At 47.3% G+C, this 16,379-nt stretch overlaps 1 protein-coding gene and 1 non-coding gene across 2 annotated transcripts; both read right to left on the minus strand.

The window, feature by feature from the left end:
• Positions 1-1,068: 1,068 nt before the first annotated feature.
• Positions 1,069-11,740, minus strand: RSPO1 (R-spondin 1). Its single transcript, XM_054999639.1, has 5 exons — positions 11,479-11,740; positions 6,535-6,726; positions 5,481-5,630; positions 2,790-2,978; positions 1,069-1,756 (listed from the first exon to the last, which is right to left on the minus strand). The coding sequence occupies exons 1-5, from the start codon at positions 11,576-11,578 to the stop codon at positions 1,620-1,622; spliced, it is 768 nt and encodes a 255-aa protein (XP_054855614.1). The 5' UTR covers positions 11,579-11,740; the 3' UTR covers positions 1,069-1,619.
• TRNAA-UGC (transfer RNA alanine (anticodon UGC)) lies at positions 5,383-5,455 on the minus strand. Its single transcript has one exon. It is a non-coding gene; the product is annotated as a tRNA-Ala (tRNA).
• Positions 11,741-16,379: the final 4,639 nt, after the last annotated feature.

Below are 16,379 nucleotides of genomic sequence, written 5' to 3' on the forward strand. Positions count from 1 at the left end.
TTTCAAAAACCGTTGATTTAAAGTTTTCTGTCTGTTTGCAGTTATGAGTTAGTTTTTTAAAAAAGTTGTAGTTTATTAATTGTTAAAAAATTTAAAAGGAAAAAAAAAGCAAAATTCTTTCTTAAAATTGTGTGAAAGTTGCTTCCTAAGCCCCATAGAACCCATGAAAAGAGAAGTTACACTAGCAGCCAGCTGCTCCTCCCCCACCCCCACAAAAATACTGGTCATTTATATACCTGGTATTTTATCTCAGCTCCAGACACCTGGCAACCCAACTTGTGCTTCCAGCACAGCAAGGCCCCTGCCCAGTGGCGTCAATAGCTGCGGGAGGCACAGTGATGTACTTCCAGAAGTGATATCATCATACCAGAGTCAGGAGCATGCAAGCATTTTGCACACGCACAAAGATAATGCCTCATGGGAGTACTGCTCCCTGTTTCCCATGTCTAGTATTTTTGTAGCGACCATCTGGCAATCAGTCCAAGGTCACCCACCCGGCGAGCTTCTGTGGCAGAGTGGGGATTCCAACCAGAGTCTCCAAGCTCCTGATCAGTCACTGTAGCTGCTACATAACACTTGCTGTGGTTGTCATTCAGATTATTTCTGACCCTTCTCTGAGGCCGTTTCCACACGGCTTACCTTTTGCCGGAACACAGCATCTTCATGCGCGAAATCGTGCCAGGAAGACGCTGTTATCACGCGATTTCGCGCAAGAACACGCTGTGTTCCTGCAAAAGGTAAGCCATGTGGAAACGGCCTGAATCTCACCAGATTTGAGATTCATGGTGTTTGCCACAGGAAGATGCTGTGGTTCTTGAAAATGACCCCCCCCCCCACACACACACACATATAACTGAATGTCGCTACTTAGACAGGTATCGTGATCCTTCTTTTTAAAAAACCTTCAAGCAATTCTCCACTCAACTTTTATTTCAGCCTTTCTGGATCTCCTCATGAGAAAATAGTTCAGGTCACTCCCTTCCTGGTCTCCTGATTTCTGTAAATACCCTTTTCCGAGTTGCGCCTTAGAAGAGGATCTACCGACATAGGAACTTCACTTTTTTTTTTAATTCTGAAATTTGAATGTTTATCACAAACAATTAAAATATATTATCAACGACAGAGCTTGAGACACAAAGGCAATCTTCGTGCCATTCCAGATTTTGAACAAGTTGCTTCCAGTCTCCTCCTCTGCATCAGAAACTGTCTTCTGCCCCCAGTCACTTCAGCTGGGGAATGCTCCGTCTCAAGGGTCCATCTTGATGGAAATGTTCATTTCCTGGCTTTAAGGTCCCCGCAGAAAGTCTGTGACACTCCCATGAGTTTGCCTTATACTGAACCAGACCTTTGGTCTATCGAAGTCAGTCTTGTCTACTCAGACTGGCAGCAGCTCTCCGGGGTCTCAGGCGGAAGGGCTTTCATGTCACCCGGGAGAGTCCTTCGTTGCTCTCCCAAAGAATGGGCATGTTTCAGATATACGTGGAATACATATGGGCCTGGGCCTGTGTGCGGAGTCCAGCTGTGTCCTGTGGTGGTGTGGTGCAGCGTCCTAGTTCAATAAAGCTTTCATGTACATAGCAGCAATGAAGTTTTGCCATCATGTAGCTGTGGAGGGACAGCTACAGGGCAGAAGTCACCGGCACAACTGTGCCCCTTAGCTGCCCTTTTTTCCTCTTGCCGCTGGACCTGCTGTCTTTGGCGTCTTTTTGGTTTCTGTCCTCATTGTCTCGCTTGCCTTCTTTTTTCTTTTTCTGTCCTGTAACAAAGGGAAAGAGGCAGATGAACCCCACTGGTTGAAGGGAGGGAACCCTGCTGCTCAGCTGGAGAATATTCGGGATTCTGAAATACTGTGGAGTCAGCATCCTATGGTGTGGCCTATGGTGTAGCCTGTAACTAGGGCTGCCAGTCCCCCATTCAGGGTGGGGGATTCCCTGCTTCCAGCCTCTGCCCCCCACTGCCACTCACCTGGCCAGTGTGGGGGAAACAGGCCTAGGAGGCAAAAAACTTGCCAGCACTCAGTGGATGCACTTTCCACAGGTATGATGACATCGCTTCCAAGAGTGATGTCATCATACCTGGCAGTGGGCATGCTCCCGCCCTTCAAAGGGGCCAATATGGGCCCCTGTGAAGGTGGGAGCATGCCCACCGCCAGGTATGATGATGTCACTCCCGGAAGCGATGTCATTGTGCAGTGCTGGGAGCATGCACATACAAAGAACCTCAAAAGGTGAGTGCCGGATCCCCCCCCTTTCCGCCAGGAGGGTGAGGGGATATGGAAACCCTACCTGTAATCCTGCCAACATGCACCACACAGAGACAGTCTCCTCCATTCTTTTCTATAAGGGCCAAAATTGTTCTCTGGTGCTCACCTGTGTCTTAAACATGGTCTGCAACATGGTGTTTTTAGAAAGTGGGTGGGGGCCAGTTGGGGCTTTTGTCCAGCAAGACTTCTGATTGGCCATTGGAGATTTGATTGGCTGTGTAGATTTTTTAAGAAGTTGCTTTGGCAGCAGCTGCCAGCGCAGCACAAGGCTCTTCACTGTGTGACTGAAGGAAAGCTGTGGCTGGCTCTACCTCCTGTTGGCTGCCTCCACCACACTGTGTCAGAATTCCAAAGGTATGCACAGGCTCAGAAAGGTCGGAGACCACTGCCTATTGTGAGTGTGCATTTTTAAACCCATTTTCAAAATATACCAGACTTTAAAGTATGAGTTAATAATGGGGAAAACAAACAGAAATGGACTGACTGAGTGTTCCTGCCAGTTAAGTGAGGTTAGATGGGAAATTACCTTCTGGGCACTGGGTCCTCTGCACCGTGCATCTCCGGAACTCTGTGGTGGCTGGACACAAGGACACATCCCCACTGGGGGCCTGGAGGATCTTGCGGGAACGCCCTTCGTTGCCCCTCCGGAAGCCACACCGTTTTCTTCTCTTAGAGCAAGGGCCCCAGGGACCCCACTCACTCATTTCACATTGTGCTATCCCAAAGAAGATAAGAAAAAGTATGTCTCCATTGCAGCCTGCTCGCTTGCAAGAACTAACAATTGCCTCAAATAGTAGCACACTGCTACTCCTGTTCTGGAGCCCTGATATGCTTTATGGGCTCTGACTGCCCTGCCCGTCTCGGTTTGAATAAAAGTCTGGGGAGGCATGAGGTTTCTGAGAAATTAGAAGTATGCCTCCCTCCATGTTACTGATATTCATCTAAATGTGGGTAGTGGAACATCAACATGGCAGGGGAAGAAACGGGGAAGCACCTGATTGCTGGCTTGGCTAGCAACAGCTGTATAACATCTGGCTGACTTTGTTCTCCTGTTGCACAGGTATTTAAAGTTCAGGCATGCCCAGAGGCCTGACCTCCTGTCTCATCTTTAGCTCTTAGTCTCAAGCTGGCAGGAAAACCGGTCAGGAAAGGGAGAGAGCTCTGCCTCCCCTCTTCCTCATGTTTATCTCTATTTTATTTTTTGTATTATATGCCACTTTTGGTCCCCACTGGGGACAAAAGCAGGATAAAATTAAATTAAATAAAAAATAAATAAAATACATTTCAGATACGAATAGTCAAAATCCCCCAAGTGTGTGGGATACTTCATTCTCAGAAATTCCAGGGCTTTGGAAAATGTTTTACTTTTTCCTGTTAGGGGAACTAAAATCCACACCAAGGACTTTGATTGAGCTGAGGATCCACTGTGAATGACGCTGCCAATGCCGCGCCCCTCATCTAGAGTCAACAGCCTCCAGGTAGGACCTGGAGTTCTCCTGGAATTACAACTGATCTCCAGATTACAGAGGTCAGTTCTGCTGGAGATAACGGCAGGAGGCTGAATTTTATGGCAACCTCTCCCCACTGAGATCCCTCCCCAGGCGCCACCCCCAAACCTCCAGCCCCAAGCTAGAAGCAGCAACCCTAAGCCCATCTGGAGTTTGCTTTGGTCTTCAGCAAGGCCTGCTTCAGGAAATTCACAATCTTGTTGAGCCACCTCTGTTCCGAAAAAATTCAGTCCAGAAAAATCTGCCTAAACAAATGTTTCTTTGCAGGGGACAGAGAGGGGAGGGGAGTCCAGTAAAAGTACCTCATTCTTCTCTTCTGCCTCCCAAAAAAAATGGGCTTGAGCCACGGCCCAAACAACAGATATTCTCTTTCATCACATATGAACACACATGAAGCTGGACCATTAGGTTACCGACATAATGTGTTTCCGACCTTTGATGGGGTTCAGTTTACCCTGGTATTCCTCCCTGTTCACTTGCGCTCCACTTGTAGCTTGTCCCTCATTTAAGAGCCTAGAGGTTATATTAAACCCAGCAATAATGCTAGAGAAGACAGTAAATGCAGCTGTAAACAAGGCCTTCTCATAACTCAGACTGGCCTGGAAGATGGCCTTTGATACAGCTGATCTGGTCACCTGGATTCATAGCACAGTAACTGTAACACACTCTACATTGGTCTCCCCTCAAAGTCAGCTCAGAAACTTCAGTTGGTGCAGAACGCTGTAACTTGTTTACTCTCAGGAGGTTGACGGAGCATGCATATTACTCCCATTCGGCAGTCACTTCATTGGCTTCCCATCAGTTACTGGGCACAATTCAAGGTCATGACTATCACATTCAAAGCCCTTCATGGCCTTGGCCCCTCATATCTGTGCAATCAATACTCCCCCATGTTCCACCACAGCATCTTCACCCGTATGAACAGGGTCTTCTGAAGATACCATCCTACAGTTGGGCAAAATCAACAGCTGCCCGCACACATGCTTTCTCTATGGTAGCTCCCACCTTATGGAATGACCTGTCTGAGGTGGTCAGGAAAGCCCCTACTTTCCAGGCCTTCCACAAACTATGCAAAATTGAATTATTCAGTAGTGCTTTCTACTCAGATTACAGGACCATATCATAAGAAATAGCTCAGAGAGATACCTTGGTAGGGACGAGGACTGAACGCTTTGCTATTGGATACTGTCTGCTGATGTAGGTATGCGCATACTAGTGAGTTTCCACACTGTTAAACATGCCATGTAAATTAGTCATGCTTTGTTTCAGATAGATTTCATCTCTGTGCTGAGCTTTATGCTTATTTAAAAAACCTGTCTGCTAATATTCCTTATTGTATCTGTTTCCCTGAATGTCTTAACTGTTCTTCAGTATTATACTTTGCTCAGTGAATATCCTAACTGTTGATTATATTGTATTTTCACTTGCACTGTTGTAATCTGCCTTGGCCCTGCATGAGAAAGGTGAGAAAGGTGGACTATAAATAAAATAGTGAATCAAACCCTTGGTCCATCAAGGTCTACATGTACTCAAACTAGCAGCAGCTCTCAAGGGTCTGGCCTCTCCAGAGGCAGTGGTCCTTCACATCATTTACTGCCTGGTCTTTTTAACTGAAGATGCCAGGGATTGAACCTGGGACCTTCTGCATGCAAAGCAGAGGCTTCTACCACTGAGCCACAGCCCCTCCCCAGCCTGAGCCCATGACTCACCAGGACCACTGCATTCTACAGTGCCATTGGCAGCAGAGGAGCCTTCAGGACAGGCTGTATAACACTTCCCTTTGTGCAAGAACAAGCCTTCCTTACATTTGGTGCAAAAGCTTCTGCTGAAGCAGTCTTCACAGTTCTCAATTTTGCATTCTGTGTCCAATGGGAGGGGAAGAAAAAAAGAGCTCAAATGAATCCCTTCAAATGCAACATTTTCTTCCCCAGTGCCTGTAGTTAGGTGGCCAAGAGAATTCCCTGGACCCCACACACTCCTCATTTCACATTGGGCCATCCCAGAACCAGAGAAGAGAAAGAGGTCCTTATTAGCTTTCTCCCCTGCCTATTTAGGACATGCAGCATTTGCTCCAGGTGGCACCTCTCCTCCATGTTGATGACTTCGCTGGAGGAAGAAGTCTGATGAAGTCAGTGCTGAAGGGCACAGGACCAGAAAACAGTTTAGGAAGGAAAATTGAGTGCTAGATACTCCTAGGTGGAAGAACTGCTACTCTGGTGGATTTTAGCCCTGTTATGTGGTCACAGGGATGCCACACTACAGAGGGAGATTACAATTGATCAATTACAATTGATCAATTACAATTGATCTCCAGGCAACAGAGCATTTCCCCTGGCGAAAATGGGTGTTTTGGAAGGTGGTAGCATTACATCCCGTCCAAGTCCCTCCTCTCCCAAGGTTCCACCTCCAAAAGTCTCCAGGAATGTTCCAAATTTCCAAACCAGAGTTGGCAACCCTATCTTACAGGAAGAAAAGTGGTTGAAAGGAACTCATGGACAGCCCCCAGACTTTTTTTTTTTGTATTCCATTGGAATTTCAAAAAGGTGATTTTAAGTGAAAATAAATGGCAAACATAGGGATGTCTCTTTGGTTTCTGCAGTCACATTGAAAACATAACCTGAACAATAGGAAGCTATTAGTAATAGGAAAGGTCTGACTTCAAAGCTTTTAGAAGAAAATGATCTTGCTTTGGACTTTTCCCACCAGCTTTTCTTGTGAGGCTTAAATGCCAGTCCCCCCCCCCAACTCCCCCTTGCCACTCACTGATGCATTTGTTCATGTCTGGATTGCGCACATCAAAGTAGCCCAGGGGACAAGAGGGCAGGCAAATTCCCGTCTGCCGGATATCATTCCTCTCCAGAAGGATGAAAAGTTTTGGTGAACACTTGAGGCACCCATTGAATTCAGAGCACAGCTCACAGCCTTTGGCACAACCCTGGCTCATCTCTGTGCTGACTGGAAGAGAAAGAAAGAGAGAGATTGAAAGATGTGTTAGCACTACAGACCAAGATCACCTGCCGTCTTCTTGGGAACATAGCACCTTCTTATCAACATCAGAATTTCATGTCTAGAAAACAGCCTCTCTCTGTCAGTGGCTGATCACCCATAGACCTAAATGAGCAAGATTCGAGTCCAGTAGCACCTTAAAGACAAACAAGATTTCCAGGGGATAAGCTTCCAAGAGTCTGTCTTCATCAGATAACTTGAGAGTTTTGGCTCTCGAAAGCTCATACCCTGGAAATCTAGTTGGTCTTTAACATGCTATTGGACTCGAATCTTGCTCTTCTACTGCAAACCAGCATGGTTGCCCACCTGAAACGAGTCTGAAAGTTTCTGTCTCTGGGGAGACTTGGCCTTTTATTCATTGCGTAGAATAAAGTGATTCAGAGCCTTATAATAACATTCGATTTATATACCGCCCTTCAGGATGACTTAATGCCCACTCAGAGTATGTTCCTATTGTCCCCAGAAAAACAATCACCCTGCCAGGTAGGTGGGGCTGAGAGCTCCTAGAAGCTGTGACTGACCCAAGGTCCCCCAGCTGGCTTCAGGTGGAGGAGCGGGGAATTAAACCCAGCTCTCCAGATTAGAGTCCCGCGCTCTTAACCACTACACCAAACTGGCTGTCATGCAGAGAGGTACAGTCAGTTTCAGCCAGAAAAGCTTGTGCCCAACCAAGTCCTCAGATGGAGGACTGACTTGAACTTGCCCCCATGATCACTACTCTTCAGCTCTATCCATGAGTGCTTTGCAGGCCATCAATTCTTATTGGGTGGAAATACACATTACTGAGTACCTAGGGTACTCAAGTGAACCTCATTTCACATGTCTCCCCTCCAACTTTCCATGTACTCACTTGCACAGTCGCACTTTGCTCTGTGTGAACATATTCACAAGTTCAATATCAGTTCTTCCTCAACTGCTAAAAGTATCCCAGTTCCCCCCCCCCACACACACACACCTCCCTCATCCATTCATTGAAATGCAAATCTTGACACTTTCTCAACTCTTAAATAAATGCAAATTGGCAAGCCTACAGTACTTATTCTTGCAAGGGAAACAGAGCTGAACTGAGGCTTTGCCTTCTGGAATTCACTTGCAGATGTAATCACACAAAGGGAGTTCCAGTGAAAGCTGCATTCAAGTGCACCGAGCAAGAACAGCCTGCATGTGAATTGAGGACCACACATAAAATTCTGCACTTGAGCATCCCCAGATATTTCACACTGTGTATTTCCACTCTTAGTCATCCCACATATGAGGAATGCATAGGGAGGTTAGGATGTAACTGGGAATCTATCTGCCTCACTGCAAGGCCACCAATCACTCCAAAAAGCCAACACAAGCACACCAGCTTCCTGTCTGTTTTTCACTGGAGGCCGGGTAAGGAGCATTTAAGTGCTCCATGCGACTCCATCATCATCATGCACATAAATGCTCCAACAGCATCCTGTGACTACAGGAAGTAGAGATTGGGATTCGAGACCAGCCACATCCTATCCTTCTTAGTAGTATTTGCTTCTAGGTGGGCCCAAGGGAATAGCGCTTGCACAGTAGACACCCCTGCAGTTAGTAGGCTTTCTTACTGTTGTATTTCGAGGACCTCTGGGGAGATGCGGCTCCACCGCAGTGCAACCGTGCACCAGGAACTCAGGGTGGCTTGCCAAGGCCTCTGCTGAACCCCAGGCCATCCCTTTCACTACCCAGCAAGGAAGAGGCAACTTCTCATCCTTTACTGCTGGGGTCAGCTGGCAGAGGTTCTTTCTTGCTACACTTTCTATGGTCCCTTGCGGGAAACTGATGAGTGTCCTCCACACATCAGGCATCTCGTCTGTTTCGGCTTGTGATCGAGTGGAGCGCAAGTGGAGCACAAGTGAACAGGGAGGAATACATGTGAGTCTGTTCACTTGCCATTCAAGTGTAACTCGTCACTTGTAGCTTGGCCCTAAGATGGGAGAGGGGGAGAAATTGTGTGGCTGGGCCAGAAAGAGCAAATGTTGTACAAGGAAGGGAACTGAGCTGACCGCAGAGCCCTTGTGAGGTCCCTCAGTCTCAGATCAGTCAACTCCACAAAAGTTTGGGTCACAAGAGCTGAGAGGCCCTTTCAGACGCAGGCTGTGCGGCCATAACATCACTCTCTCCTGTCCTGCTTCGCACTCCAACCTCTCTTCCTTGGGGCACAAGGCCAGTTCTGGGCATAGACTCACTCCGGGCCTTTCTGTTTCGGCCAACCAAAACATCCAGTCCTACGTCTGCATTGCTTTCTGGTATCAATTACCACAGACAACTGAGCCTGGTTTTTAAACAAACTGTCTCAGGTTATTTATACTGGTTAATTATGCAAGCTTTGCCTCTTGTTTATAGCAAGTCAACATCTTTTTGACTTTATTTTAAACACATTATTTATTCTTCCTCTAAAGCAAGTGCTTGGACATTCCTGAGAGTCGAAGAGGGATTTCTTTTAGAGGGGAGGGAGGGGACAGGAATCCTGCTGGGGGCAAAGGCTACCGAGGGCTTCCATGACGTGCCATTTTGGGGGCAGCACCGATTACCAGCTCAGTCCCAGTGGATAACATCACAAGCAGAAAATGCCAACTCTGGATAGGAAAATTCCTAGAGATTTGGGGTGGGTCCTGTCTGTGGAGGGCAAGGTTTTGGGAGGGGAGAGAGCTCAGTTGGGTATAATGCCCTACAGTCAGGGCTTTTTTTCAGTTGGAAAGCGGTGGAACGGAGTTCTGGAACCTCTTGAAAATGGTCACATGGCTGGTGGCCCTGCCCCCTGATCTCCAGACAGAGGGGAGTTGAGATTGCCCTCTGTGCCAGCACAGAGGGCAATCTCAACTCCCCTCTGTCTGGAGATCAGGGGGCGGGGCCACCAGCCATGTGACCATTTTCTCCGAGGGCAACCCACTGAGTTCCACCACCTCTTTTTCCAGAAAAAAAGCCCTGCCTACAGTCAACCCTCCAATTTCTCTAGGGGAACTGATCCCTGTCATCTGGAGATCAGTTGTAATTCTAGGAGATCTGTACGCCCCACCTGAAGTTTGGCAACACAGATTACAAACCAGGCACTAGTTCCACAGCTGTGGGACTCGGTGCTCCTCCCAACTCAGGGCTATTTTGGACATTAATGGTATAGATTCAGGTTTTAAAGAAACAATTCCACATATCAACCTGAAATCTGCCCTGCTTGCTCCCCTTTCTCCTTGCAGATTTTTCAGTCTGTCCACATTTTTTTCCTTTTTTTGCTCAACAACCACCGTTCCCTGCCATTTTTACACCCAGACATAATTCAGGTTACCCCTTAGTTTCTGAGCACTCAAAACACAACCCTTTTGCACCTGAAGAAAAAAAGAGGCTTCTGCTCAGCGCTGATGTGAATTTTGTCTGGGAGGGTTGCACTGCAAGGAGGATGTACTTGTCCTGCATGGCAAGGAGCCCTAAGCCGGCAGCAATGCTTTTGTCATGTTGTGAACTTTTAGCGGTGTGTGTGTGTATGTTAAAAATCTTCCCATGCTGTGCAATTACTGCACAAGGGCAGATCTAGCCAATAGTTCTGGGGGAAAGAGCAAATTATCCAGCTGCTGTATGCTGATAGGATATTTCACTATTGTTTTTAAAAGAATGTAAAGGTATTTCTAGACAGTGACAATGCAGGAAGGGATGCTGGCAAGAAAAGGCCTTTAAAATCATGGCCTGGATAAGGTTGCCAACTCTGGATCGGAAAATTCCAGGAGATTTGGGGGTGGAGCATGGGGAAGGTGAAGTTGTGGGAGCAAAGGGACCTCAGCAGGGTATAATGCCATAGAGTCCATCCTCCAAAGCACCCTTTTTCTCCAGGGGAACTGATCACTGTGGTCTGGAGATCAGTTGTAATTCCAGGAGATCTCCACTGCCTTCCCCAGAGGCTGGCAACCCTAGTCCAACTGTGGCTACTCCCTGTGCATGTGCATGCACATGCATGCGCGCACACTGCCTCCCTCACCTGTATGCTCCATACACAAGACACAGAGCCCCTTTTGATTTATGAGCATCATCCTAAGGAAAGTTATCCAGTTTGAGAGCCAATTTGGTATAGTGGTTAAACGCAACAGGTCTCTAATCTGGAGAGCTGGGTTTGATTCCCCACTCCTCCACTTGAAGCCAGCTGGGTGACCTTGGATCAGTCACAGCTTCTCGGAGCTCTGTCAGCCCCACCCACCTCACAGGGTGATTGTTGTGAAGATAATAATAACACACTTTGTAAACCACTCTGAGTGGGTGTTAAGTTGTCCTGAAGGGCAGTATAGAAATCAAATGTTGTTGTTGTTGTTGTTGTTGTTGTTAAGCCTGGTGCTTCTCACTGCAATATTAAACCCATGCTTTCCTCCCCCACCAGCAAGTGAAGGGCCAAACACTAAAAACCTGGTTACATTAAAATTTAGGAGAACAAGACTTGGGTTAGTCTAAAGGACAAGAAGGCCACTCATTTAGAAAAAGAAAAAATGGGCTGGCTGGCTTCCCAAAGAGCCCTCTTGCCTTCCCCTCCCGGCCTTGATACCAATCCATACAATAGAGCACAAGGTAGATTCTCTGTTGCTTGCTGACCTCCATGTATCTTCTGTCACCCCTGACTCTTAAGATGCCTGCAAATGTATTGTGAGAAGGACAGCATAGCACAGGCCTGTTTCAGAGCAGCTTGCCATTCAAAGGGGCTCTCATACGTACTTCGCCTTTGCCTCTTGCCTTTCAGTGCTTTGCCGCCACTGCTGCCTGTGAAATCCACTGCGTTTAGAAAAACCACCACTAAAAATAGTCCAAGCTGCATAGTAACTTCCCAGCAGCTTGAGCCTTCGAAGGCAGGGTGATTGGCAGACTCTGGTCCAGAAATGGGAGAGGGGGGGGGTCTCACCCCTTTCCCTAATGTCTTTGGGGCTGGATCAGAAGCAGAAGTCTGTACATGACACCTGGTAAGAGACCATCTTCCCAAGCCAAGATCTCAGCCACGGCAGTCTTAGGTCGCAGTCCTCATAAGGAGTCTGAGAACTTGCAAGTAAAAGTCCCATTTGGGAGCCAACGCACAGTGAGCACAGAGTTGCATGGAGCTTCTCCACTTGCCCGAAGGAGCTGGAAGGGAAACAGAAAGTCGGTTAGTGTGAAAGTTAAACCGCGGTTCCCCATCCTTCCCTCTCCGCTGCTCTATATCCCTAGTTTGCTTCCTGCTGGGACTGTTTGGAGAGTTGCCTTTTGTGCAAACAATGAGCTCTCAAATCATATTGCTGCAGCTGTGACTGGGCATCTGTGTTAAAGTTGCCAACCCCCAGATGGGGCCTGGAGATCTCCCAGAATTACAACTCATCTCCAGACTACAGAGATCAGTTCCCCTGGAGGAAATGGCTGCTTTGGAGAGTGGACTCTATGGCATTATACCCTGCTGAAGTCCCTCCCCTCCTCAACCTCCACCATCTCCCAGCTCTAGTCTCAAATCTCCAGGAATTTCCCATCCCGGACATGACAATTCTAGTTATGCTACATGAGAGAGAGGCTGCAACCCTAAGTGCACCTATTAAAGAATCATTCAAGTGAGACATGCCTAGGACTGTAGTGAGAAAAGGCAAGGATAAGAGCAGAGGGCAGCTGATCTTCTCTGCAGGTTGAACAGTTTCCTTGACTGATGGGACGGGGTCTCCTGTCTATAAGTGCTAAAACTGAAACACCTGCTGCTCGCACAGCCTGTGCTTCTCCAGCAGGGCTGCCAGGAGCAACAAGCTGGAGAGCCCCGATTTTCAGCGGTGTGCTGGCCCAACAGTGACATGCGACATCCATATACATCCCCAGTATATGTTGATAGGGAAAGCTGCAGGCCAAGCAGGGCCATTGCCGGCATGGACCATCCAATTGAGGGCATGGATCCTTTTCCTCTGCCATCTCTGCTCAGGCAGTTGCTAAGGCTGCCGCACTCAGTTGGTATCGAGCATGTGTTTGCACTTAGGGTGACACTACATCATTCAACTGGTGTGTTTGGTGTGTGTGTATAGACTCAAATAAACAAGGAGCTGCTTGCATAAATTGAATCCTGCCTGGCTTTTGATTTGGAAAGCTGTTTGAGGCACCCTGTGTTGCAAACGCTATCAAATGCTTAAACATCTTTGGCCTTCCCTGCTTCGTGATGACGTAAAACAAGAAAGGGTAGGTGGTTTATGCATACAGAAATCTGAGCAGGCATTGCCAAAGGAATTTTCTTTTGAAAGTTTGGAGTTTGCACCATTAAGGGAAAGGCAAAGGAGAATATTAGGCAGAAAGACACGAGAAGACAGCTAAATCAGGAGAACCCAATGCACATCTGTACTTACGTGGACTTTTACAGACACTTTTAACATGGGCACACAATTAATAAAATTGACATCTGGAAATGTATCTCAACTCTAAGCTTTTCTTGTAAATGTCACTTATTTCAATGTGTAAGAGAAGTATCCTACAGGGATATTCCTACTTTCCCCCTATCTCCCCATGATTTTAACAGATATGGAGCTGCTGTGCATTTAAAGGGAGGCCCACACTGGAGATCCTTTTCATATGTATTACTGCAAGGTTTCAGGGGAACTTTGTCAAATGGCTTGCAGAAATCAAGAAATATTACTTCACAGTATTCCATGATCTACTAAGGCTAGTAACCAGATGCAAAACATGATAAGATTCATCTTGCATGATTTATTCTTGACAAATCCACGCTGGCTTCTTCCAATCAGATATCAAGACGCTTACAGACTGACAGCTTTATCATCTGTTCTACTACATCACCTGGCATCAAAGCCAGACTGTCATGTCTGTAGTTTCTCAGATCCCCCTTTGTGAAGATCAGGACACTTGCCTGTTTCTCTGCCTAGCCTTCCAGAATTTCTGAAATATGATAGTATATCATATTATGAGAGTATATCATAAAGTTCCTTTAATTGCCCTAGGATGTCAGTCATCCAGCCCTGAACTCATTTAAGTATTTCCTGACCAACTCCTTCTCAATCCTGAGCTGGAATCCTGTACGCCCACTTTTGCTTAGCTGCACACAGTTCCTCTTGCAGGGTAAGATGGAGGCAAAACCAGGAAAGGAGAACTTCTGCCTTTTTTCTCACCTGTTAACATTTCACCATCTTCAATGAGCACACTCTCTTTCCTTCCTCTTCCTTTGTGCCTAAGAGCGGGACCACAAGTGACACCTGACACAGGTTGGACACTAGTCAGCTTCCCTCAAGTTTTGATGGGAAGTGTAGGCGTCCTGGTCTTGCAGCTTGGCTCTCTGACTGCTGTCCAATGGACTTTTCAACTGTCACTTGTCCAACATTCCGCCAAGCTGCCTACATTTCCCATCAAAACTTGAGGGAAGCTGGCAAGTGTCCAACCTGTGTCAGGCGTCACTTGTGGTCCCACTCCAAGCTCTATCTATCATGTGATTTCTCTCACTGAGTCCATTTCCTAGGGAGTTCCTTTCTGATGCTCAGTTCCCCCCTTGGCTTTCTGTGTAGTCACATCAGCTTCTTTAGAGGTCTCCTGTTTTTCTTTGGCATCAGTATGGTTCGTGAAGGTGCTTTTCCTAACTCCTTTTCAGAAAGTCCCACCCATCCTAGACTCCTTTCTCAATGGGATTATCTAGCCATGAAATCCCACCCTAGGGTTGCCAGCCTCCACATGGGACCTGGAGATCTCCTGGAATTACAGCTAATCTCCAGAGTCCAGACTACATAGATCAGTTCCCCTGAAGCCATGTTGGTCTGCAGTAGAACAGCAGGATATGAGTCCAGTGGCACCTTAGAGACCAACAAGATTTTCAAGGTGTAAGCTTTTGAGAGTCAGAAGAACTCAGAGATCTCCATTCTTACTCATGTATGAAGAAGGGAGCTCTGACTCGCGAAAGATTACACCCTGAAAATCTTGTTGGTCTCTAAGGTGCCACCGGACTCAAAACCTGGAGAAAATAGCTGCTTTGGAGTGTGAACTCCATAACGTTATACTCTGCAGAGGTCCCTCCCTTCTGAAAACCTCTCCATTCTCAAAATCTCCAGATTTCCCAACCCCAGTAATAACAACAACAACAACATTCGATTGATATACTGCCCTTCAGGACAACTTAACACCCACTCAGAGCGGTTTACAAAGTATGTCACTATTATCCCCACAATAAAACACCCTGTGAGGTGAGCGGGGCTGAGAGAGCTCCAGAGAGCCGTGACTAGCCCAAGGTCCCCCAGCCGGCTTCAAGTGGAGGAGTGGGGAATCAAACCTGGCTCTCCAGATTAGAGTCCTGCGCTCTTAACCACTACACCAAACTGGCTTTCCCTATTGGCTACCCTACTAGAAGGAGCAAATGCAAAAGACAGCAGGTGATCCCCAAGGTGGTTGGCCCAAGAAGTAAATGAATGGCCCTCCATTTCTTTGAGAAACACAAACAGAGATGCTTAGAGGACCCCGAAACCATTCAGAACCCAACTTGAGGCTGCTGAGCAGTCCCTAGAGATACAGGCCCTGCCTCACTTTTGCCAGATGCTTTGACTTTCGCACTGGTGGCCTGGCTGCTCCCTGAGTTTCCATGCAGCCCCAGAATTGCAGCATATGGCCTCTTACAGGGATCGTTGCCTAGAAAGCAGATCTGGTGCAAACACATGACGCTTCTCCTGCCAAAATAGCCCTGTCCTCAGTATCAGTAAATAAACCCTTCATAAATAGAAATTTCAATAAATTCTCGCAAACTAAACAAGCTCCCGGCCAGCTTCACAGGATGATTCATCCCTTGTTTACAGGCAGCAAAGTTCCCCTTTGCTTTGCTCTCCCACTCACAAAGGGAGGGCAGGTCCCTGGTCGGTACAACACACACAAGCACACACAAACAAACACATCACTGTTTGATGAGGGAGAAGGTGGCTTGCAAGCAGGCACAAGACCCCCAGGGCTCTGTCACTAGCCATGCACCACGAAGTGTTGTTCCCAACCCTGAGGCCAAGAAGCAGAGAAGAAGCCCTTGGGTTTATTGCTGGGGAGAGCTGGGGCACTTCAGGGCACGTCCCCACAGTGATAGGCCGGGGGGGGGGGGGAAGGCTCTGATGTGCTGATACAGCTGATCCTTGCAAGCCACCCATGTGACAACTGCGGACAGTCTGTGCTGATTAATCCCAGGATTTAATGTGTGCCCAGGCTAAGCGCCAGAGTCCCTTTCCAGCCCTGGCATATGATGCTAAGTAATTAAAAGGCAAAGGGTTTATCTGAGGGTGCGCAAAGTGCATTTCCGTTCTCAGAGGAACCATTTTTTCCCTCCTGCACTCAGGTTGACATTTCCTCTCCTCTGGCAGGTCATCTCCATTCTGCTGTGGATTTGGAGAAGAAAGATTCCAAGGGGAGGAAGGTAAGACTTCAAGAAACTCTTAAGTCACATTACCTCAGTCTTTAAACACCCTGGACATTTAACAAAGGGAGCTTTGACTCTCAGAAGCTCATACCTTGGAGATCTAGCTGGTCTTTAAGGTGCTCCTGGACTAGGTCCTCACTCCTGGAAATCTTGTTGGTCTTTAATGTGCCACTGGATGTAAATCTTGCTGTACTACTGCAGACAAACATGGATACTCTGCTGAACTCTCTTAAAT

This window comes from Eublepharis macularius, chromosome 15 (assembly GCF_028583425.1).
Source record: "Eublepharis macularius isolate TG4126 chromosome 15, MPM_Emac_v1.0, whole genome shotgun sequence".
NCBI classification, from domain to species: Eukaryota; Metazoa; Chordata; class Lepidosauria; order Squamata; family Eublepharidae; genus Eublepharis; species Eublepharis macularius.